Raw genomic sequence first — 23,485 nt, forward strand, 5'->3', positions numbered from 1 at the left:
GGCAACAATGCATACATAGCAAGATGTATTGTAGAGTTACTTAAAAGGTATTTTTCTCTGTATACCTGGTTAGGGCACACTAGTAGGGTGCAATGTTTTAGTGGGTGTTGTTAAAGAGACAACCACAGGCTCAAAATGGACTCACTTGTGACATGCGTGGAACCTAGACTTAATACCTGACCAACGTAACTGAAGTTTCAGCCTTCTCCAGGAATGTAATCTTAATCCATCAGTCAGGAATTTTCTGGTCAGTACCAATGAGATAATCTATCACCAAAGGAAGCTGGGGCAATCAGCCTGATAAGAACCCCCACCTTCCCCAACGGGAAGGTGACCTTGCCAGAAAAAATCCTTTCTTTTCTTTCACTAATAACTCTTATCCTGCCCAGTTTTTGCCTAGAAAAACCTTCCATTTTGTAAAACTGCTCAGAGCCCTTCTAGTTGTTAGATGGCATGCTGCCCGATTCATGAATCGCTTAATAAAGCCCACTAGATCTTCAAATTTATTCGATTAAATTTTTGTTCAATAGTCTTTTTTTATTTTTATTTTTTATTCTTTTTTATTATTAATTTCGGGTGTACAAAACAATGTAACAGTTAGACATTTATACCCCTCACAAAGTGATAACCTCCCTCCCCCAAGTGACTACCCCTCTGACATCGTACAGATCTGTTACGTTTCTACCGTCTATTCCTTATGTTGTTGTACCCCACTTCTTGGCGAGGATGTGGAGAAAAGGGATCCCTCGTGCACTGCTGGTGGGATTGCAGATTCGTGCTGCCACTATGGGAAACAGTGTGGAGGTATCTCAAAAAACTGGAAATGAACTACCTTATGATCCAGCAATTCCACTCCTAGGTATCTATCCAAAGACATCCAAAACACTAATTCGAAAAAATGTATGCACCCTTATGTTTATTGCAGCGCTATTGACAATAGCCAAGAATCGGTAGACGACTGGATTAAGAAACTGTGGTATATTGTTCAATAGTCTTTGAAAAGACATGTTACTTTACCCACCATTATAATATCAATATCTATTTTTCTTTACAAGTACTTTGAAGGCTCCCGAGCAGCTGTAAGGGGCTGAGTGGGACGTAGGCTACCACTGTGCCTGAGAAGTGAGCACGGTGAGCATGGGTGGCTTTCGAAGCAGTGCCCCTGCTCAGCGCGTTCCAGTGAGCCAGTGCCTCTGGAACAGTGAAATGCTCGATGCTCTGACTCCACCTTGTTTAAGCCCAGTTGTCTCCATGGCTTTCCGGCTCATAGCTCCTGCTTTACACGTACTAGTCATTAAAGGAATTCTGCTTGGGGCTTGAGGTTTTACAAAAACAGCCCTGCCCATCTCCCCTTCCCTTGACATGAAAGAAGCTTGAACTCTGTACTTTCTTAAAATGGATTTGAGGAACTACTAGGGCCCCCATCTTCCCCATTGATGACTTCTCAATCCATAAACCTTTCCTTACTCCAAACTCTGACATCTTGAGCTTTGGCATTTCGAATTGTGGGGCACAAGGACCTTGGAGCAGTAACGTCTTCGATGAGCAAATGCTAGAATGGGATTGGGTCAGGTTCCGTGGGGTTGGCAGCTTGCATAATTTGGGGATGGTCATCTATAGTAGAAAAAGAATACAAATTATAAATACAAAAATACATACAAAAGTGAATATTTATTTATAATAAAAGAATCACTCCAAATTACAAATTTTAAGAAGTTGATGAATACCACAAAAATCACAAAACCTACAAAAATTACACATTCTTTTTATTTCTTAATTGCCCCACACATCTCTGCGGTATTTTCTCTAAATTTGGTATGATTTGTAATCCTGAAAAATATACCAAATGTATCTGCAATGAAGGCATTCATAGCAACAATTCAGTGCAGTTAGACATCACTGCCCATTGTGAGACAGGTTAGTTAGTGTGACATCAGGCAGTGAGAGACTCCTTGGTAGACTGAGCAAAAACAGAACAAAAACAGAACCCAGACAACCGTACCAGGACAAAAATATCATCAGTCAAACTTGGGGACAAATGGGTTTGCTTCAATGGTTTCCCCGCAAGCTGAGCAGTAGAACAAGTCTGGGAAACATTGTATCCATAGGCACCCACATCCCAACATCTCCCTCCCAGGTAGAAATCAAGGCCTATAAACACAAGCTTTTGCCTTAGCTAGTGGGCATCCCAGCTTCGGGTACCCCCTCCCACTCGGGAGCTGTAACTCTTTGCTTACTATAATAAACTACCTTCCTGTGCCACTCTTTGCCTCTTCCTGGTCCGTGTATCCGTTCTTCGGCTGCATGAGACTACGAACCCCGGCATTCACTAAGCAACATCCTACCTCAGCTGTACTGAGCCACATAACTGTGTGGCCAGATGACGGGTGCAACGACGCTGACTTATCGATGAATATGTGTAGGAGTTCTCTCACTAAAACACTCACCTCTTCAGACATTTCTCTGCGTTGGTGGCAATTTTTCACGCCATTTTGCAGCAACCAGCAGACTTTGTCAGGACCAGGTGCATCAGATCCGCCAAGAAGCACTGTGACATGGAATGTGTGAACTGTGACATCACGTGCAGTACCCGTGTGGTCCTATCACTGCTTTGGACCCACAACCACAAGAATTTGGATCAAATTCTGTTTTGTGTAATTCCCATCAGAAGAGAAGACAATGCATGACATGTTTATAATTACATACATTCAGTATCAACTACTTTTCTAAGGGGAGAGAACTGTTTTGGCCAGACCTTGATGAGAACCAAATCCCCTGCTGGCAATTTTATTAGTTTGATATTCGAAAGAATCTTCCAGACTAGCTTCTGGCTCCAAGTATTTCAACCTTATTTTTCTTCGCGTCCCGCATACTTCCAATGGGAGTGCTGTACGTAGGGCACCTGGGTGTCCTGACACAGGCTGAGTCGGCACTGTGGGTCATGAGTGTTCCTGCACTGAGATGGCTGGAGATAACCTGTCTCTACAAGGACGTGACTGTGAGCTACATAAATATATCCCATAAGCCCAAATTAAATGCTTCCCCAACTCATCTTTCTCTTAGCTGGATCCCCCAAATGCACACAGCCACTAAATATCACCCAACCGAGGGGAAATCAGAGAAAGGCTGGAATGGAAAGAAACAGGGGTCTTAACCCAGGTGTGGTTGAACTGTCTTCCTGTTGCATATATTAGGGACATGTTGCTGTGCAAGGGAGGGGCCCTGAAATGTTACCAGCTTTCCAGCAAAGGTATCTCTGGCCCAGAAGCAGGAGCAGCTGAGACGTGGGGGGTGTGGGGGCCACAGGGTGTTGACATTACATCTGACCTTGCCAGAGGCAGCACGCCTGGACACACGAGCATCTCTGTTCCCAACCTTTCCTGTGCCTCAAGTCCCTGAAACGTGGATGATGCCACCGACCTGCCAGGATCACTCAGGCTCAGAGAGAGGATTTGTTACAGCTCTTGGTAAATCTGAGCACGAGGCAAACGTCAGCTGTTGTCCTGGGCCAGTGTCACAGTGTCCTCCTCCCCTTGGGTCCAGGAGGGCTGTCCAGGAGCAGTCTGCCTCTTTAAAGCAGAAGGGGTATGATGTGACTGTGGGGACAGTTCCAGAGAGCAGTTTCCAGGCTCTCGGCCTCACGTGGAAAGCTGCTGGCTCAGTTTTTAGGTGGCTATCAGCTGTAATCAGATGGCTATCCGCTGTTACCGGTTAGCCATTGGCCACTAATAGAACTGCCGTGGCTACAGTAGGGGGTTGATTGGTTGGTTGGCAGAGGAGCAGAAGGCGGGTTGTGGATTGTGTGGCTCCTGATTCCTGTGTCACCAACCCAGCTGCCAGCGAGAATATACTGGTATGAACCCCCCATCTCTGGCTCTGTGGGTGTTCCGTTTTGGCCTCACCATATCCTGCGTTCTTGTGCAGGGAGCGGGAGCTGAGACCCCGCATGAGAGTGACCCCCAAGAGAAGCAAACGCTGTCTTTTGAAATCAGGGTAATCCTGCTGAGGTCACTGCTGTCACCCCCTTCTCCCTGCTGTCAGCTGAGGGATTAGAGGAGAGGCCAATGGATTAAGGGGTTCATTTTGTCACAGCCTGCCCTGCCTGACAGTCAGCCTCTCTCCTGGAAGCCTGCTGGTGAGGGAAAGCAGCTCCTCTGTCGCTGTTCTCTGTGAAGCAGAGAGAGAGAGAAGCCCCCTCTCCGGCCAGGCATTGCTGCCAGGACCCAACTGAAAGCTGTGGAACCCCAGGCTTGCCAGGACCTGAAAGGCAGAAAGCTTGGGGACATCCAAAGATCTGGATGACTGGCAGACAGAGCTCATAGCCTCAGGCAGCTCTTTCCTCTCTGCCTGCCCTGACCCCAGACGAGCAGCTCACCCCCACCTGCCAGGTTCCAGCCAGACGCCAGCTGCACCCACAGCAGGATGCCCTCCCGCCTGTGGCTAGTGGCCTGGGGCTCCGTGTGGAAGACTGCAGTAATCCTGTGCCTGCTGCTGCTGTCCGGCGCCGCCCTGCCGCCCACAATGGGGCAGGCCAAGATTCCCCTGGAAACGTAAGCACCAAATTCCGCCCCACCCCATAAACTCTTTTACCCTTTCCTCCCTTCCTTCTGGCTGGCAGACCTCAATCCTCTGCACCACTCACCTTTGACCTCCCTTCGGCTCTCCCCCGGGGACTTCGCCTGCCCGCTCTCCTCCTCTTGCTGTGAAGACCTTTTCTTCACCTTCCTCTCCTCCCCTGGGGAGTTCCACCTGCCCAGCGCAGACACCTGGTCATCAGAGCTCGCATTCACCCGGATGGCAAGCGGGTCTGGAAGCCCTGCAGGGCGCTGCTCCTTCCATGGTAACTGCTGCCACCAGGTGATGGACTGCAAGCTACGTTGGTTCAAACTGATCCTTGCAGCTCTCCAGGGATTTGTTAGGAAATTCATTTTGACAGTCTGAAGGGGTAAAACAATTCTAAACTGACAAAATGTCTCCCGCAACCAGAAACTAGGTGAGATTAGACTTTGGTGGTCTGAGTCTCCTCTCTGTGCCTTTCTGCCTCCTTCCAGGCCTCCGCTGTACACTCTGTCATTAAGACCAGGTGTCAGTCATTTATATTTTGCTACAAATTTAAATTGCTGTGCGACCATTCTGGGGATGTTTGTTTTTTAGTCCTTGGCTCTGGTGGACCTATTAAAGAAATTTCCAATAAATGTGGGGAGCAGAGCACTCTAGACTAACGGGGGTTTCCTGCTCTGTCCGGCCTCTCAAGTGCAGCATGAGATCAGGCCACCAGAGCCAGCTGTCCACCTCATGTGTCTGCAGAAGTGGGCAGAGTGCTAGAACCGCACAAATGTTTCTGTGTGCTCTGTTGAGCAGCACTGTTCCCAGCTGGTTTTATAGTGTCTGCTTTTTGTAGGCCTGCAAAAAGGTGCTGAGGGGGTAACAGTATCCCGATTCTGCAGTTAAGGACACTTCCCAAGTTCCCACAGCCAGTAAAGGGAAGTGTCGGAGCTTGGACTCAAGTCAGCCGGGCCTGTGCTTCACCTTTATAGCCACTGAGCCTGCAAAACTGCCTACTGGTGAGAAGACAGCGAGAATAGCTTTCGCCCCCAAGACACACACCACCCAAGAGTAGAAGGCCAACTCTAGGAACAGGCTGAGTGCTGGGTCAAGATGACTGGAATCCAGGTCTTGATTGAGAAGAACTGCAGAATGGACCATCTACACAGAAACCTCCAGAGAGAGTCCTTGAGATTAAGGTCCCCAAACCACCCACATCTGCACCCGCCCACTGTCTGGGACCTTGGCTCCTCCCCTCCTCTCTCCCACTGGGTCTGTCTCAGTCTTTCCCACCCTAAAGACCTCACATCTCTCTCCTGTGAAGCCACGCCCTCCCTCCCCCTTAGCCCTCAGCCCCAACCACTTGGCCCTGGCTTCCACTGCCCTCCCAAATCTGTTTCCACCTGCGTCACCAAAGGCCCTCATTGCCCAACCTGGTAGATACTTCTGGATTTATCTCCCTGGACTCTTTTTTTTAAAGGGCACTTGCTTTTCTTTTTTGTTTTTAATTTTTATTGGGGATATTGGGGAACAGTGTGTTTCTCCAGGGCCCATCAGCTCCAAGTCGTTGTCCTTCAATCTAGTTGTGGAGGGCGCAGCTCAGCTCCAAGTCCAGTCACCGTTTTCAATCTTTAGTTGCAGGGGGCGCAGCCCACCATCCCATGTGGGAATTGAACCGGCAACCCTGTTGTTGAGAGCTCGCGCTCTAACCAACTGAGCCATCTGTCTGCCCCTCCGGAAGCTCAGCTGCAGCTCGTTGTCTTCAATCTAGTTGTGCAGGGCACAGCTCACTGGCCATGTGGGAATCGAACCAGCCACCCTGTTGTTCAGGGCTCACGCTCTAACAAACTGAGCCATCCGGCTGCCCTCTCCCTGGACTCTTGTATTAGACACTAGCCTCTCCCTTTTCCTTGAGTCTCAATGCCTCAATGTTCATAATGCTGTGCTCTCCAGGTCTCCTTGGGCACCTGTTACCTCTCTGCCTTCCACAAGTGCTCCTTTGCCCCTGCCTGGCCCTAAGATTGTTGGTGTTCCCCAGGCTTTGTCATCCACTCAGACTTTCTCATGCACCCACTGTCCTACCCCCAGAATTTCCATGAAATAATGACTCTTAGCCGTGCCTCTGCTTGTTAGACTCACATATCTGTTTTCTATAGATAGCACTTCCTGAACATCATGTGAAGTTTTAAATTCAAGTTTGTGTCTTTCAAGATGCAAAGCAATTGGTGCTTTTTAGAGTTGTGCAATGCACGACCTGCTGACGTCACTCTGCAACGGAAATCTTATATTCTACACATCCCAAGTTACTCTCGTCACCTTCCACCCTTCCCAGCGTGCTTCCCTCATCTCCCTGATATTGTTAACTTTACTTAATAACACCACCATCAGCTCAACCACCCAACTGGAAACCTGGAAGTCGTGCCTGACTCCCCCCAGCTCTTCTGTGCTCTCCAACTAGAATTCTCTTCCAAAACTCTGTCAGGCTAAACTCTCCCAAACTTCTGACACTGAATGCAGACCCCCACCTCTCCTGGGAAGCCTACCCTCACCACCACTCCCCAAGCTTTGTTGGTGCCCCTTCAAACATGCATTATGCTACCTGTATATGAAGGGGCATCCCTCTGACTGAGGGTTACAGAGGTGAGGACAGAATGTGGCTCTAAGACGTGCACAATGCCTGGCACATAGGACTTCAGTAGATACTGGTGGACTGACTGAACGCTGATCTTGAAATGATCATGTGGGCAAACTCCGTTTGCTCCATCTGGAGAGTCTCAGACACAGTCCTGCATGCACACCGCCAAGACACTCCCATCCGGCCCAGGTGGTAGGGTCTTGGTGCACTCTGGGACACACAGAGGTCAGGGTTTCTCCCAGGCTGCGTGCAACAGGGTGAGGTGTGCTTCCCTCCCTCACTGCCTGGCCTGCTCTCAGCCTCAGCACCAGCAGCTCACAGCCTTGTCCGCTGCTCCCTTGCTTCATGCTCCCTCTGAAGTTTCAACAGAGGAGGCAGCAGCCCACAGTGACCGTGAGCAGGGAACTCTAGCGGGAACGACTCATTGAGAAGCTGCAGCTGTGGCCCGGCAGCCCCAGGGTCTGTCCTCATTCCTCTCCACCCTGGTCCGAACTGTCCATAGTCTCTTTCCCTCCTTCTCTCCTGTCCATTCTCCAACCACAAACCACGGCCCGTGGGTGCTTGGGGTCAGGCTTTGGTTCCAGCTCATCAGCCCTTGCCCCTCGCCCCTCAGTGGGAGACCCAGCCAAGGGTATTCAGCACACTCAGTGCAGCTGCTGAGACTCGGGTGGGTCCTCGGGGTCTCATGTCCTGGCCAGCAGGGACAGGAGTACCTTATATGTGTTTTTCTGGGTGTAGGTCAGTGTGTACGTGTTTGTGTGTGTCCATGTGTGTATGTGCATTACGGTGTGAATCTCTGTGTCATGTGTGTCTCTGTTTGTGTGTATGTGATCAGTGGGCATCTGTGTGTGTGAACCGTTGTTTTGTATGTGCGTGTGCATCTATGTGTGTGTACACATGTGTATACACATGTTCCGTCATGGCTCTGCAGAGTGAAGCTGTGGGCAGACACCTTCGGCAGGGACCTGTATGACATGGTCACCAAATACTCGGGCTCCCTCTTGCTTCAGAAGGTCAGTAACCCTCTTCCGGGAGCTCTCGGGGTGCTCTGATGGCAATCACCAGGGAGCCCTCCCAGAGAGAAGAGCTGTGAGGGGTCTCAGACATCATCTAACACAATCCCCTCATTTTCAGGTGGTGAAACTGAGACCCAGGGAGGGGAATGGTTTGCCCAAGTCAGTGGGGTGGCCAAGATCATAGGGCCTGCTCAGAGCCCCAGGAAGCTGATGCCAGGGTGGGATTAGATGGGGTGGGAAGGCTGTGAAGAATAGAGAGGAGAGGAAGCAGGAGTGAGCAGACTGGGGTGCAGGGCTGCACCTGTGAAAGGGGTGGGAGAAGAGAAGGAGTAAGTGGGACCTTAGCCGGCCATGGGAAATCCTGCTGCATCTGCTTAGGCCGCAGAAGCTGGCCAGCCGGCCTGTGGCCTTCTGTACAGGCAGAGCTCCCAGACCTCCAGCTCTCAGGAGCGCCAGCCATGCCCGGATGGCAGAGCCCACGTAGGCCTGTGCCCGGCTCCTGGGCAGGACGTGGGGCCTGAGGACAGGATGACGCACCAGCTCCCCTGCCCTTTATTGATCAATTGCTTTATGTGCAGACGGACACCTCACCTGTCTTCTTACTAGGTTATAAACAACCCTGTTTTCCGCTGATATTTATAACTCCCAGACCAGTTTTAACAATAGCTTGCCATTCTCTATTATTACCATTCACTAAGAGCTTTCTATTTGGGATTTAACTCTCACCACAGCTTCATGAGGTGACTACCATCCTTGCCATTTTCTAAATGATGCTAAAAGCCAATCGCAGGCTTTTATGCCTGCACATGACCACCCCGCAGCCCCCTCCTGTGGTCCCTTCCCCACAGCCCACAGGTCCTCTGGCTGGAGGAAGTGGGAGGAGCCAGCGTGGGCTGCAGCTCGTCCACAGGCCACTACAGAATGACAGCTCAGACCCACTTCCCACTCACACCACCCTTCTACACTGCACAGCACCCTTTCATTCAACTTTCCCATTTGTGCCCTCCAACTCCAGGTGAGAAAGATAGAGCAATATTATGTGGCTGTTGGGGTAAAAACATTCTCTAACTTATGCATTCTAGAGCATTCTCTAAAGCCATGCCAATGCCACATCTTGCTGATGAGGAAACTCACTGAGAAACTTACCTAAGGTCACATGGCCAATAGGTTGCCACACTGGGTCATTGGACGTTGGTGATGCGCACACCTGGGGAAAGGTTGTCTCCCGCAGCCCCAGCGAGTAAACTGGAACCCAGCTGTCTGAACTCTGCTAGGCTCCCTGGCACTTTGTCAGGCAGCATCAATACCTGCCTCTGCTGAGCTCAGACCAGACATGCTGTGGGCAGGGGCATAATGACCTCATGGGGCGTGGGGAAAGGGGAAGGTGCTCAGGGAGGGGTCACAGTCACGAGCAGCCCCAGGGGGCGGCAGGCGTGGCTGCAGACAATGTGGAAGCCTTGGAGACCTGGCTGTGTGATCTTGGTCAAGTTCATTGACCTCCCTGAGCCCCAGTCTACTCCCTCTTAAGGATATTAACCAACTGTATCCAGATCCCCTGGAACAGAGAGGATGTTTGATAACAGGCAGCTATTGCTGTTAGTGGGGGAGATTATGTGAGGAGGGGAGTAAACAAAGCCTCATGGGTGTGAATACACAGTTGAGAGGACGGAGGCCATGTGTCATCAGGTACCAAACAAACTGGTGCCGGATGACAGGTACCCATCTCTCCCACATTCCCCTTAACAGAAATACAAGGATGTGGAGCCCAGTCTGAGGATCCAGGAGGTGGATGGCTTGGAGCTGGTGCGGAAGTTCTCAGAGGACATGGAGACCATGCTACACAGGAAAGTGGAGGCCATCAAGGTGCTCCAGGTCCTACTGATCTGTGGGGGCTTTTTCCCCAGACCCTGTCACACTGAAATGACCTTTACCAATGTCGTGGCTCTGCATCCTCTCACCCACATCATCCTTTTCCTACCTCATGAGTGTCTGCCTTGTGTCCCCATGAGCCAAAAGGTCCTTGCAAAGGAGGAAGTGATGCGAAGCAAGGGGAGAAGAGAGGGCTGAGATTACAGCTCTGCCTTAGGGAACAATGTCTAATGCAATAGGACCAACCTGCAGTGCTAACAGCGACTCTGCATCACAACCTCATATCCAGTGACTGGTGCAGAGCAGCTATAGAATGAGAACTTAGGAGTCACCTGCTGAATGAAAGGATGGGTGAATGGATGGGTGGGTGTGTCGGTGGGTGGATGGATGGATGGATGGATGGGTGGGTGGATGGAAGGAAGGAAGGAAGGAAGGAAGGAAGGAAGGAAGGAAGGAAGGATAGATGGATGGATAGATGGGTGGGTGGATGGATGGAAGGAAGGAAGGAAGGATGGATGGATGGATGGATGGATGGATGGATGGATGGATGAATAGGTGGGTGGGTGGGAGTATAGAGGGATGGAGAGCATACAAAGGAAAACTCCCTCCCTCTTCTCTCTGTTCTCTCCTTTCCCCTTCTTTTCTCCCACTACTCATCCCCCAACCCTTTCCCCTCCTGCCATGTGGACTCAGCCTTCATGACATCCACGTGCTCTGAGGGCTGCCCAGACAGCAGAGAGGTTTATAGAGTTGGGTCTTGTGCTCAGTGGTTTTGTCACTGCACACCCACCAAGCCCAGCTTGGCCTGGTAGAAAGAGAATGTGTCACTTCCCTGGCTTGAAATGCCTACCTCGGTGCTGTGGGGACCTGGCTGGATGGAAGGACATAGTTCCTGCTCCACCCAGCAAGAAATCTGACCATTCAAGACTAATGTTTTCTCCCAAAGGAATTCCTTCGGGGAACCAGGAGAAAGGCGATGGGGCTGGATGGTAGGCTGTTGGAGGGGAGGCTGAGGCCAGTGCTGAGGGTGGGAAGTGTTGGGAATAGAAACTGCAGCCTGGCCAGCCTGCCAGTCTGTCTCCCCGCCCCCACCCCACCCCACGCCCATCAAAAGCACTATCTAGGAGGGATCCTGTGTAAAGTTTCTGGGGCCTTCTTTCCCATGAGTTACAATTTGCTGCCTCTTTTCTCCAGGCTTAGGGGCAAGGGATCTTAGCATCAGGAACCAATGGGAAGATACTTGGGGGCTGGAAAGCCTACCCTGGGCCACAGCGGGATACACTGACCTCCCACACCACCAGCACAGCAGTACCGCCTGCCTCCTTCAGTCTGCAGTGCTGTGGAAACCGCCTCCCTGAGTGGGCACAGACACTGGGACGCAGGGATGCACCACTCTAGGGGCCGGTCCTCGTGGTGTTAGAGCACAACAGTTCTGGCTCCCGTCAGAGGCCCGGCTCTGGGCTCTGTGGGCCTCCAGTTGCACTGTGGCCTTCCCAAGGCTTCAACTTTGAAAAACCAATCAAATGAGTGCTTGCTCTGCAGACCTTCCTTCTCCCATCATCAGACCCTGCTCCCTGCTGGCAGTTCCGTGGGGGTCACAGCCACTGACCCTTCTATGAGAGTGCCCATGGGAAAGTTTCCTGCAAAACACTGCTGAAATAATATCGGTTCTGGGGAATTTCTTCATCACATCCTAGGAATAGAGGAATAGGGAAGGGTTGTAAGCAGGGAAGGGTTGTAAGCAGGGAAGGCAAGGACTATTCTACCCAATTTACAGCTGTATAAGTAGAGACCCAGAGAGGCTTTGTGGTTTGCCCCTGACAAAGCCAGAATAGGAGCCAGGCCTTCTCTTCTGCTTCCCCCAGATTTATTGAGGTATAATTGACAATCAAAAATTGTATATATTTATATTCAGTCGCTGAAAGGTGGAAACAACCCAAATGTCCATCAACTGATGCATGGACAAACAAAATACAAAATATCCGTAAAATGGAATATTATTCAGCCATAGAAAGGAATGAAATTCTGATACACATTAAAACATGGATCAGCATTGAAAACATGCTAAGTGAAAGACTCCAGATACAAAAGTCACATATTGTACGATTCCGTTTATGTGAAATATCCAGACTAGGAAAACCCATTGACAGAAAGCAGATGAGTGGTTGGCAGGAGCCAAGGGCAGAGGGGAGTCGGGGTGACTGCTTAGTGGATACAGGGTTTCTGTTTGGGGTGGTGAAAGCAGTTCTGGAACTAGATAGTGATGACAGTTGTACAACATTGTGAATGTGCCTTCTGCTATGGAATTGCACAATTTAAAAATGATTAAAATTTATATGCATATATACACATTCACCCACATTTAAATAGAATGTTTTTAGAGCAGTTTTGGGTTTATAGCAAAATTATGAAGAATGTACAATGAGTTCCCATATACCCCCTGCCCCCACAAACACACAACCTCCTCAACAACCAACATCCCCACCAGGGTGGTCCATTGGTAACAATCTATGAACCTTCATTGACACATCATTGTCACCCAAAGTCCACAGTTGACATTAGGGTCACTCTCGGTGTTGTACATTCTGTGGGTTTTGACAAATGCATAATGACATGTATCCACCATCACAGATCATGCAGAATAGTGTCACCGCCCTCAAAGTCCATTGTTTTCCACCTATTCATCCCTCCCTCCCTCCCTACAAACCGCTGGCGACCACTGATCTTTCCCTGTCTCCGTAGCCTTGCCTTTCCAGAGTGTCATGTGGTTGGAACCATGCAGTACGCCGCCTTTTCAGATTGGCTTCTTTCACTTAGGAACATGCATTCACTTCTGGTTGTTGTGAATAGTACTGCTGTGAACATTCGTGCACAAGTTCTCTTCTGAGTCCCTGTTTCAGTTCTCTTGGGCATATTCTTAGGAGTGGAAGTGCAGACCCACTGGCCGCCTTTTGCCCATTCATTCTCCCTTTTGTGTTCCCATCTCTCAGAACCTGGTACAGGCTGCCGAGGAGGCTGACCTGAACCATGAATTCAACAAATCTCTGGTGGTGAGTCCTGAGGGGTATATTGGCTAATCTTCTACCCCTGCGATGGCCAAGGCCACAGAGGACAGGATATGGAAGAGTGGGGATGTTGGGGTCCAGAGCTATCTTTTAATATGCTCAGGATTTATGTGAACCTACAACAGTTTGATTCTGAAATGCCCTGGAGTCTTTATAGAAGGGATTTATGAGACAGGTAGGAGAGACAGCTGCCAGGACCTGGGGCTGGGGTGTAGAGTGGCAATCCACTTTTCTGTAGAAGTTTATTACCCAGTGCAACGTGCTAGCGTCTGCTCAAAGCCAAGCTCATAGACAAAATAACTCTAGCATGAGGCCTTTAACACATCCATACAAACTATAAACAGAGCATACCCACATTGCAGAGGGAAGGGGAGAAGCTCAGAAACTCCCACACACAGGTGACTTCGGGGCTGGCCCAGGCTGAGGGAAATTTGAGTAGCTGAGGGCATGGAGAAGGGGTTTCTAGGCTGAGGGAAAAGAAATTAAAGATATACAAAATTGAGGAAATTGCTAGTGATCCACTCTGTGTGTCTAGGGGCTGGTGAAGCAGAAAGTGATGGTGGTAAAGATAGGAAATGACCTTTATTCAGACTGCATGGTGCATATTGAAGGTTTTGAGCAGGGGAGGAACACAGACGGATTTGTAGCAGCAGTGTTGTGACATGGGCAGGATGGACAGGGGCCTGAGGGAAGCTGTTCAAGTCTGAACACACCAGGTGGTGTGGAGGGAGTGAGGGATGAGGGTGGTAATCCAAGCAGAACCCCCAACACTGTGTAAGAGCAGAGAGCAGACTGCTGGATCCTCAGAGGGATACAAGGCAGTAATCTAGGCAATTTATGTCAAAACCCAATCAAATCAACCATCCGCTCTAATTATCTGGGTATGTATTGGCCCAAATCCTGTGGGTCATTGCCTGAATCCTACACAGACAGAACTTGTATGCAGACTGTCAGTCCATCTGACCATCTCTCGCATCTGAGTCCTCTGATTGCACCATTTCTCTTTCTCATTCTCACTCTGTGGGTCCCTGTGTCTGCACTGTTTTTGCCTGGCCCATTCTCCTTTCCCCCAGTTTGACTATTACAACTCAGTCCTGATCAACGAGAGAGATGCAAATGGCAACTACGTGGAGCTGGGGGCTGAGTTTGTCCTTGAGTCCAATGCACACTTCAGCAACCTGATGGTGAACACGTCCCTCAGCAGTGTGCAGCTACCCACCAACGTGTACAACAAAGGTAGACCCCGCCCACCCCATGGCCCAGCAGGCTCCCAACTACCTGGTAGTTGATAGGGTGGTGCTGGTGGTGCTGGTGGAGTTTAATGATTTGCCTCCATTTTCCTGAGAAGCCCTGCAGGGTGTAAACTGATTCTCCAACTTCCTTGACTGAGAAGAGGAATCATTCTACACAAGTCTGGGCTGGGAGAAAAATCAGTGTTCCCGGCTTAGAGGGTGTGAGGTGTGAAGGGAAGTTGTAGACTACATCACTGCAGGCTGTGTGTGTGCGTGTGTGTGTGTTCATCAGGTGAAGAATTGGTCACTGTGGTCCCTGATTTAGTTTCCCCTGCAATTCCTTCTATAATCTTATCCTCTAGATCCAGATATTTTAAATGGAGTCTACATGTCTGAAGCCTTGAACCCTGTTTTTGTGGAGAACTTCCAGAGAGACCCGACACTGACCTGGCAATATTTTGGCAGCTCAACTGGATTCTTTAGGATCTATCCAGGTAAGAACATGGGAGGCATCTCCAAGATCATCTGGGCTTCTTTTCTGGGAATAAGGTAATAGGGGCATTAAAGATGTACCCCAGCACCATTGAAGATGGTGAATAGGGTTGGCCCTCCTATCCAAAGTCACCTCCAACCCACACTTTGACACTCTTTACAACATAGTACGCACATTTTCAACAGATAGCTGTTGAATGAGTGAGTGAATTAATTAATTAATTAATCCATCAAACACCATGCTAACCAGCCAATAAATGGCCACATTGACCTCTTGTCCTATGACAAGCATTGTGGAAGATGCAAAGGAGGATAAAACAATTCTTGATCTTAAGAAGTTTATATCTTAACTGGAGAAATGGGGCATACTCACTTGACATGTTCAACAACAATGTAGAGACGTCACACATCACTATGTGAGTAGTGACCAACCTAACAAATAGGATGGGGAAACCTCCCTTGTCCACTAAAAAATAGAAAACAAAAACATCTACCACAAAGTTTACAAGAGTTCTGCTTTTTTAAAACTTCTCATTTAAAATAATTCACCTCCAAATTTTAGTCCAACCCATTTTTATATTTTACACACTGTCCAAAGTCTTAATGTTGCCTTGTTTTTCTGAGACAGAAAATCAGGAAGATCCTAAAGGACCCTTCTGTGTCCCCAGGTTGGAAATCCAATCCCTCTCTAGGTGTACAAAGGGACCTTGGAGCTCATGGAGTCCCCTGTTAGTATACTCTTTCTTGTTTCTCTGTCCAAACCCACAAGTAGACATTGCTTCTTCTTCTGTTCTCTGGAAACTCAGTAAACAAGTTTATCCCTCTTCCTTGTAATAGCCCTTCAAATGCTTAAAGACAACTCACAATTCTCTCAAGTCTTCTCCAGGGTAGAATTCCTGTAAATATTCTTGCCACATCAGGGCTTCCAGAGACGTCAACTCGTGTGCAAACAACACCGTCCTCATGTGAGCCATCAGTGTTAGTAGAGAGGCACTGTTTCTCACACCCACATTTATATAGATTCTTATCAGCCCTCCAGTGGACAGTATGGAGTTGGCCATAATCCTTGATCATGGTATACTATCCCCATGGGTCCATGCAGTCCCATTGTTATTTGTTTTTATTTATCTTAAATTTTATTTATAACATAATATGCCTGTATATACATCACCAACACAAAAGCTAGATTACCAATAACTTCTATTTACATATGTGCTCCTCCTCTATCCTGCCCTCTCCCATTGCCCCATTCAGGAATTTTTGAGCTGTTTGTTTAGCTATTTAGTTTTATCTTATGTTTATATACACACACATGCACACACACACACACACACGTCTGCTTAAACAATATATTGCTTTGTTCTGCTTGTTTATGAAATTTATAAAACTGGTTTCTGATATAGTCTTTTAGAACTTGCTTTTTCATTCAATATTATACTTCCAAGATTCATTGGGTTGTCACATATAGCTAGCTGTGCTTCGTAAATTTTGCTCTTGTATCATATTTTGGGGGGTCAATATATCAATTTATCCATTCTCCTGATCCTATCTGGGTTGTTTCCAGTTTTTGTTTTTCACTTTTATCAACAATACTGCTATGAACATTCTTATACACTTCTCCTGAGTAATAGTACTAGAGTTTCTCTTGGACATATACCTAGGAATGGAATTGCTAGGTCCTAAGATATATGACTGTTTAGCTGAGAATGCCAAATTATTTTCCAAAATGCTTGCACCAATTACATTCCCACCAGCAATGAATAGGAGATCCTGTTGATCCACATTTTCTCAAACCCTAGGTATTGTTAATTTTTTTAAATGTTAATTTTTTTTGTATAAAATGGTATTTCACTGTGATCTGGCATTGCATTTCCTGATCACTTGTGAAACTGAGCATCTCTTTATACGTCATTTGTCTTCTGTGAAGAACCTATTATGTCTTTTGCCTAATTATCTATTGACTTTTCTAATGTTAAACCATCCTTGCATTCCTATGACAAAACTAACTTGATTACAGTAAATTAGTCTTTTATGCGTTGTTGGATTTTGTTTACTAATATTCTGTTTAGAATTTTTTGCATCTATATAAGCGAAATGGTCTTGTCATTTTTTTTTCTTGTACTCTCTACTTGTCTGGTTTGCAAAATTATACTAGCTTCATTGAATAAATTAGAAAGTATTCCCTTTTTTCTGGTTTCTGGGTGTACTTAAATAAGATTAGAATAATTTTTTCCCTTGAAACTTTGTTAGAATTCATTTATAATAACATATAGGCCTGACATTTTGTTTATGGGAAGATTTTTAAATTACCATTCAGTTTATTTTAATATTTGTAAGACTAATATGGCTTTCTATTTCTTCTTAAATTGGTAAAATATTTTTTCTAAGAATCCACCCATTTCATCTGTGTTTTCAAATCTATTTCCATGGAGCTATTATTTTTTAATTATCTTTTAATCTCTGCTGTATCTATAATTATGTCCCCTTTTTATTAGTAATAGTTTTCATTTTTTTCTAATAAGATGTTAAAATTAAATAATAATATCAAAACTACCACTGGTTTCTCTATTTTGTTAGTTTTTTCAGGAATGATCATTTGTCTTTGTTGATTGCTCTGTATTATTTCTTTGTTTTCTATTTTATCTATTTTAGCTCTAACTTTATATTTTTTTACCTTTTTTGAATTTATTCTGTTGTTCCTCCTCCTACGTTATTAAATTGGACCCTTAGCTTTAATTTTTAGCCTTTCTTTGTTTCTATAACAAGAGTTTATGGTTCTACCTTGCCCGTACAAACTCTATTTTTGCTCCATCTCACAAGTTAGGATTGGTAGTGGGTTTTTAAAATTTTTAATTATAGTAAAACATATAACATAAATTTACCATCCTAATCACTTTTAAATGTATGATTCAGTGTCATTAAGTACATTTACATTGTTATACAACCATCACCACTATCCATCTCCAGAGCTCTTTTCGTCTTGCAAAACGGAAACCCTGTACCCATTAAAAAAATAAATCATCACTCCCTCCTTTCCCAGCCCTGGCATCCACCATTCAAACATCTATCTCCATGAATTTGACTACTCTAGGTACCTCATATAAGCGAAATCCTACAGTATTTGTCTTTTAATGACTGGCTTATTTAACTTAGTGTAATGCCCTCAAGATTTATCCATGTTTTAGCATATGTCAGATGTTCCTCTTTTATAAAGCTGAATAATGTTTAATAGTATGAATGTACCACATTTTGTATATTCATTCATTCGTCAATGGACACTTGAGTTTCTTCCACATTTTAGCTATTGTAAATAATGCTGCTATGAATATGGACTAACAAAGACTTCTTTGAGACCCTACTTTCAATTATTTTAGGTATGTACTGAGAAGTGGAATTTGTGGGTCACATGGTAACTCTGTTTTTAATTTGGGGGGAACTACCATACTGTTTTCCATAGTGACTGCATCATTTTACACTACCATGAACAGTGAACAAGGGTTCCAGTTTCTCCACATCCTTGTTATTTTGTTTTGTTTAGTTTTTAATAGTAGCCATCCTACTGTATGTGAAGTGGTATTTCATCATGGTTTTAATTTGCATTTCCCTAAAGTTGGTGATGTTGAGCATCTTTTCACATGTGTTTAGCCCATTTGTATATCCTCTTGGGAGAAATGTCTATTCAAGTCCTTTGCCCATTTTTGAATCATGTTGTTTGTTTTTCGGTTGCTATTGTTGAATGGTAGGAGTTCTTTATATATTGTGGATATTAACCTCTATCACATATATGATTTGCAAATATTTTCTCCCATTCCATGGGTTCCCTTTTCACTCTGTTGATTGTATCACTTGATACACAGAATTTATTGCCTGTGTTTTTGGTGTTATAGTAGTGTTTAACTACATTTGTTTCTAAATATTTTTCAATTTTCCTGTGATTTCTTCTCTGATCTTTTGGTTATTTAAAAGTGTGTTTTAAAGTAACCAAAAAAATAAATAAATAAATAAAATAAAGTAACCAAAAATATAGGGACTTTATATTTAACTTTTTATTACAAATTTTTAATTGAAGTGCTTTTGTAGACAAAGAACATGGTGTATATGGTACTGATTATGTGAAATTAGTTGTGATTTAGTTTAATAGTCTGGTACGTCATCAGTTTTGTAAATATTCCATGTGTGCTTGAGAAAAATATGTGTGCTCTAATTGTGGGATGGAAAATTCTGTGTATGTCATTAGATCAAGCTTGTTAATTGTATTGTTTAAATTTTCTGTATCTTTGCTGATTTTATTCCTTCATTTTTATTATTTTAGTAATTACTCCTTATTAGGCATATTTAACAAGATATTAAAATTAAATAATATTTTTACCATCCTCTCAGTCAAAAAAGGACTTTAGAACTCTCACACATTTCCTGCTTCCACCCTGATTTCTATTTTATAGTCATCTAATATTTCCCTTTTTTATCCCCACAAATTAGATACTATCTGATACAAAGATTGCTTGTTTGGAATTAACTAGTTGTTTACCCTTTTATTTGTTCACCATTCCTTCAAACATCTCAATCTGTCTTTCCTGGATCCTTTTCCTTCTTCTTGAAGTAAGCCTTCCAGAAGTTCCTTTATAGCAGGGCTCTCAGTTTTGTTTATCTACAAATCTTTTATTTTATCCTTATTCTTTTTTTATTTTAAATTCATTCTTTTTTATTTTTTTCAAGTTACACAAATCATTTCCTGTTGTTATCTTATTTAAGCAGAAAGGCCAAACCCTATTTTTTTTTTTCTTGGATACAAATGACTGACTAAGCCTCATTTAATGACACATCTTGAGAAATGTTTTACTGTAAATAACAGCTCAGGGGAAATAAAAACCCCAAGTAGAATCGAGAAAATAACCTTAGTGTTCTATTCTTATTCTTGAATGATAGTTCTGCTTGGAATGCACTTCTAAATTAACAATTATCTTCCCTCAACACCTTAAAACTCTTTCCACTGCCTTCTGGTTTCCACTGATGTTGAGAAAATCAATCATCAGCTTAACTGCTATTCCTTTGTAAGCAAATGTTCTAACTTTTCTGGATGATTTCAAGATCTTTATTTCCTTGCCTTTGGAGTTCTGCCATTTCACTCCTGTGTACATGTGGATATCTTTTTATTTATCCTACTTGGGGTATACTGTGCTTCCTGGATCTGTGGATTCGTATTTTTTATAAGTTCTAGAACATTTGCCGTCATTGTAACCATTGTCTTTCCTCGTTCTCCCCCTCTTCTCTCTCTGCGTCTCCAGTCAGACATATATTGACCTTCTCATTCTAGCCTCCACAGGATTCTGGATAAATCCTTCAAATGCCTGAATTTTCTCTTTACTTGTGAATAATCCACTATGCATTTATATTTTTCAACATAAACATGTCATTTACAAAAGTTCCATATTTTTAAGTCTGTTTCTTTGTTCCTAATCACTTCTTGTTGTATATTCTCCCCTGTGCTCTCACCAACATAACTATCCTATACCTTGTATTTGGTAGTTCCAACACTATAATCCTTGGGAGGATACCTCTGGTGGTTCTTGCCTCGGCTGCCTCTCACTCATAGGGGCCTGTTCCTAGTGTATTTGGTAATCCTTGCTTGTGGGGCCATGTTGCTTGTATCTGTGGGAATTCTGCAGGCCTGACTTGGGAAACTTCCCTCAAAGGAATCACATTTGTTCTGCTTAGAACTGAGGGTACCCCCACCCAGGTCCACCAAAGCCTTCTTCTAAGGTTCCGGTTCAGAGCCAAGAACCCCCGGCTCAGTTTCTCCTCCTTCTTACTGTCCTAAGGATCAAATTCCTTACAACCATGCTGCTATAGGAATGTAGCCTTAGGAAACCCGGCTACTCGCGGCCACAGCAGGTCCACGTTAGAGCCACGTTCCTCGTGCTCCCACCGCACCAGTTCAGCCCGTGGCTCTGTCCTGCTTCCTCTCCACGCCTTGGTTCCTGGCTGCCCTGGCCCCTGCTCCTCGGCCTTGAAACTCTGTTCCCATTTGTTTGGTTTGGGGGGGGATGATCCCTGAAAACCTCTCCTATGTTTGAGAGTCCAACAATGCCTCAAACTGTGTATCTCACCTGAAGCCTAACAGTTGTGGAATAGGAAGGTCCCTTGGAACTTCTAGACATTTGTGATATTGCCACTTTCTTTTTCTAGCCAAAATACAACATTATAAAATTTCACTTGTTGTTTTTAATCTCCTTATTTTGACCCCACTCTTCCCATTCACTGAAATCTTTCCAAATAGAGATTCTATCATCGATCATGTGAGTGTTATCTGTGCTTTTATCCAAATTTTTCGGTAAAATCTACCCCAGTACACTATTAGTGGGTCAAGGCAAAATATTTCACACTCATTCATTCATTCTTTAGTCCATATAACAAACATTTATGGAGCCTTGACTCTGTCAGGCTCTGTCAGACGCTGTGTCAGGTACAGCAGACCTCGGAGACTTTGCGGGTTCGGTTCCCGACCACCTCATCAACGCGAATTTCTCGGTAAAGGGAGCCATACTCTTTTTGCTGGTGGAGGGAACCTGCGAAGCTCTGTAAAGCCACACACAATAGAATGAGGTCTGCCTGTGCTGGTAATTCCTGACCTCAAAGCGCTTGCAGTCTTACAGCCAAATCATGTCCCTGGGCCAGCTGGCAGGAAGGATAGTGAGAACTCCCACGTCACCTGACTAGAGGCAGGTGAGCTAGACATCAGAGCACCCGGCTCTCCCACCATTCTGTCAGGCTTTTGCTGGTGATGGATGTGAAAAGTCATGCCATCCTGAAGCCTTCCCTTCCACAATTTGAGGTGAGGTTTATTTAGCTCACAAATGAGTCCCAGGAGCAACATATGGGGGTCCTATCTGTGAAATTAGCCTCAACTCTGGATCTGGGCAGTGTGGGTTGTGCGTGTCCTCCACAGAGCTGGCGTCTCTCCTTGCCTGTTGCCTCAGTTTACAGGTTGTGCCCTCATGGTCCCACACCCTGATGCCCAGGTCCACAGCTGGCCCTGCCCCAGGGGCCCGGGCCAGCCTGGATGGCAGCACCTAGTCAGGGGCTCTGGCGCAGCCTCACTGAGCCGGTGAAAGAAGCAGCCTTTATTTCCCCAGGCATCAAATGGACACCTGATGAGAATGGAGTCATTGCCTTCGACTGCCGGAACCGTGGCTGGTAAGCGCTCCTGGGGAAAGGCCTCTGGTGCTGGCATCTCTTATCACCTTTGGGTTTATCTCCTTCAGTCCCACCCCCACCTCAACCCAAGGGCCTCAGGTGTGTAGAACTTTAACAACACAGGACTAGGAAGAAGCTGTGTCCTTCGTGTCTCTCCACAGCTGCCCTTGTTCCAGAGGACTGATCACATCTGTCTTTCTCGCCCCAAAGCTCCTTCCAGGACACTGAGCTTTCTCCAAATCAACCCTCTGCCAGGCTCTCCTCTCCTGCCATACCCCTCCTCTGGCATATTTGTAACAGAATCTGAAGGTGGAATCCCGTGCTCTCCCTTCCTGCTGCCTGTCCCTCAGGGATTCTGGCTGGATCTCGAAGAGGACAAGGTTCCCCCCAGAACTTGACTTTTTTCCCACCAGACAGGCCCATTAGATGGGCACCTGCCTCACTGTTGCCCCAGAATGGCTTCAGAACTCTGCTGAGTGGTTATGGGACATGACACAACCTGGCATCGATGGGGCACTGACCTGAACTTTGGATACACTTGAGCCAGAATCTGCACAAAAATAACTGGAGATTCGGTTGGGTGGTTGCTCTGGCTTTCATTTTCCCATTGCTGGCCTGTCCCTTGCTTTCTGCTAAAGGTACATACAAGCTGCTACTTCCCCCAAAGACATAGTGATTGTGGTGGACACGAGTGGCAGCATGAAGGGGCTGCGGATGACAATCGCCAAGCACACCATCTCTACCATCCTGGACACGCTGGGAGAGAATGACTTTGTCAATATCATTGCGGTAAGGGTGCCTTCCTGCTCTAGAAACACCTTTCCTCTGCCTGTACTGTGACGACCTATACTTACAATCACATGATGCTTCAGACTGTAGAGTGATTCTCTCGTCTGAAGCCAGGGCTCTTAAGCCAGGGTCCATCCCAAGGTTGAACCAAGGATGGACCTTAAGAGGTCCGTAGGATTTCTGAAATTATGTGTAACCCATTATGTGCAATCCATTTTTCTGGGTCTGTAGAACTCATCAATTTCTCAGCTGGGTCTGGATCTAATAAAGATTAAGAAGCACTGGCCCTGAGCCAATACCTAATGCATCCCATCCACGTGCGCTTGACTGGCACCCATCACCTCACCATTCTGCAGGATGAGTGATCCCTGGGCTCCTGCTTTACAAGAACCCCAGTTCCCCCACTTCCTTCATCGACCCAAACCCAGACACAGTGGGAGAAAAGAGGTGGGGGCACCTCGTTGCTTTCACAGCAACTCATCCTGAGGCTGAGGCTGAGGCTAGCTCTGCTGCCCCAGAAAGGTAATGAAGGAGAGGAGCAAGCAGGAAGGAAAGGGGACAAGTTAGGTGAATGCTTTCAAGTCCATGAAAAGAGGGGGCGGGTGCAGCCCTCCCCAGAGGCAGAGCTGACAGCCCCCTCGGGGTGCC

General features: G+C 46.1%; 1 protein-coding gene and 1 long non-coding RNA gene across 4 annotated transcripts in view; one reads left to right on the plus strand and one right to left on the minus strand.

Annotated features, from left to right (window-relative positions):
• Positions 1-579: 579 nt before the first annotated feature.
• LOC141570050 (uncharacterized) lies at positions 580-5,165 on the minus strand. The gene is made up of 3 exons (XR_012493809.1): positions 4,643-5,165; positions 2,448-2,548; positions 580-1,614 (listed from the first exon to the last, which is right to left on the minus strand). It is a non-coding gene; the product is annotated as an uncharacterized LOC141570050 (long non-coding RNA).
• Positions 4,108-23,485, plus strand: part of CACNA2D4 (calcium voltage-gated channel auxiliary subunit alpha2delta 4) — a 115,750-nt gene continuing 96,372 nt past the window's right edge. For all 3 annotated transcript variants that reach the window (XR_012493808.1, XR_012493807.1, XM_019711256.2), the window contains exons 1-8: positions 4,108-4,550; positions 8,112-8,193; positions 9,943-10,059; positions 13,056-13,115; positions 14,204-14,366; positions 14,725-14,856; positions 21,988-22,048; positions 22,687-22,837. Coding sequence is in view for 1 of the 3 variants with exons in the window: in XM_019711256.2 (XP_019566815.2) it covers positions 4,423-4,550; positions 8,112-8,193; positions 9,943-10,059; positions 13,056-13,115; positions 14,204-14,366; positions 14,725-14,856; positions 21,988-22,048; positions 22,687-22,837 (894 nt within the window). In the remaining 2 variants the exon portion in view is untranslated. The remainder of the gene's footprint in view (positions 4,551-8,111; positions 8,194-9,942; positions 10,060-13,055; positions 13,116-14,203; positions 14,367-14,724; positions 14,857-21,987; positions 22,049-22,686; positions 22,838-23,485) is intronic.

The sequence above is a fragment of the Rhinolophus sinicus genome, linkage group LG02 (genome assembly GCF_036562045.2).
Source record: "Rhinolophus sinicus isolate RSC01 linkage group LG02, ASM3656204v1, whole genome shotgun sequence".
NCBI classification, from domain to species: Eukaryota; Metazoa; Chordata; class Mammalia; order Chiroptera; family Rhinolophidae; genus Rhinolophus; species Rhinolophus sinicus.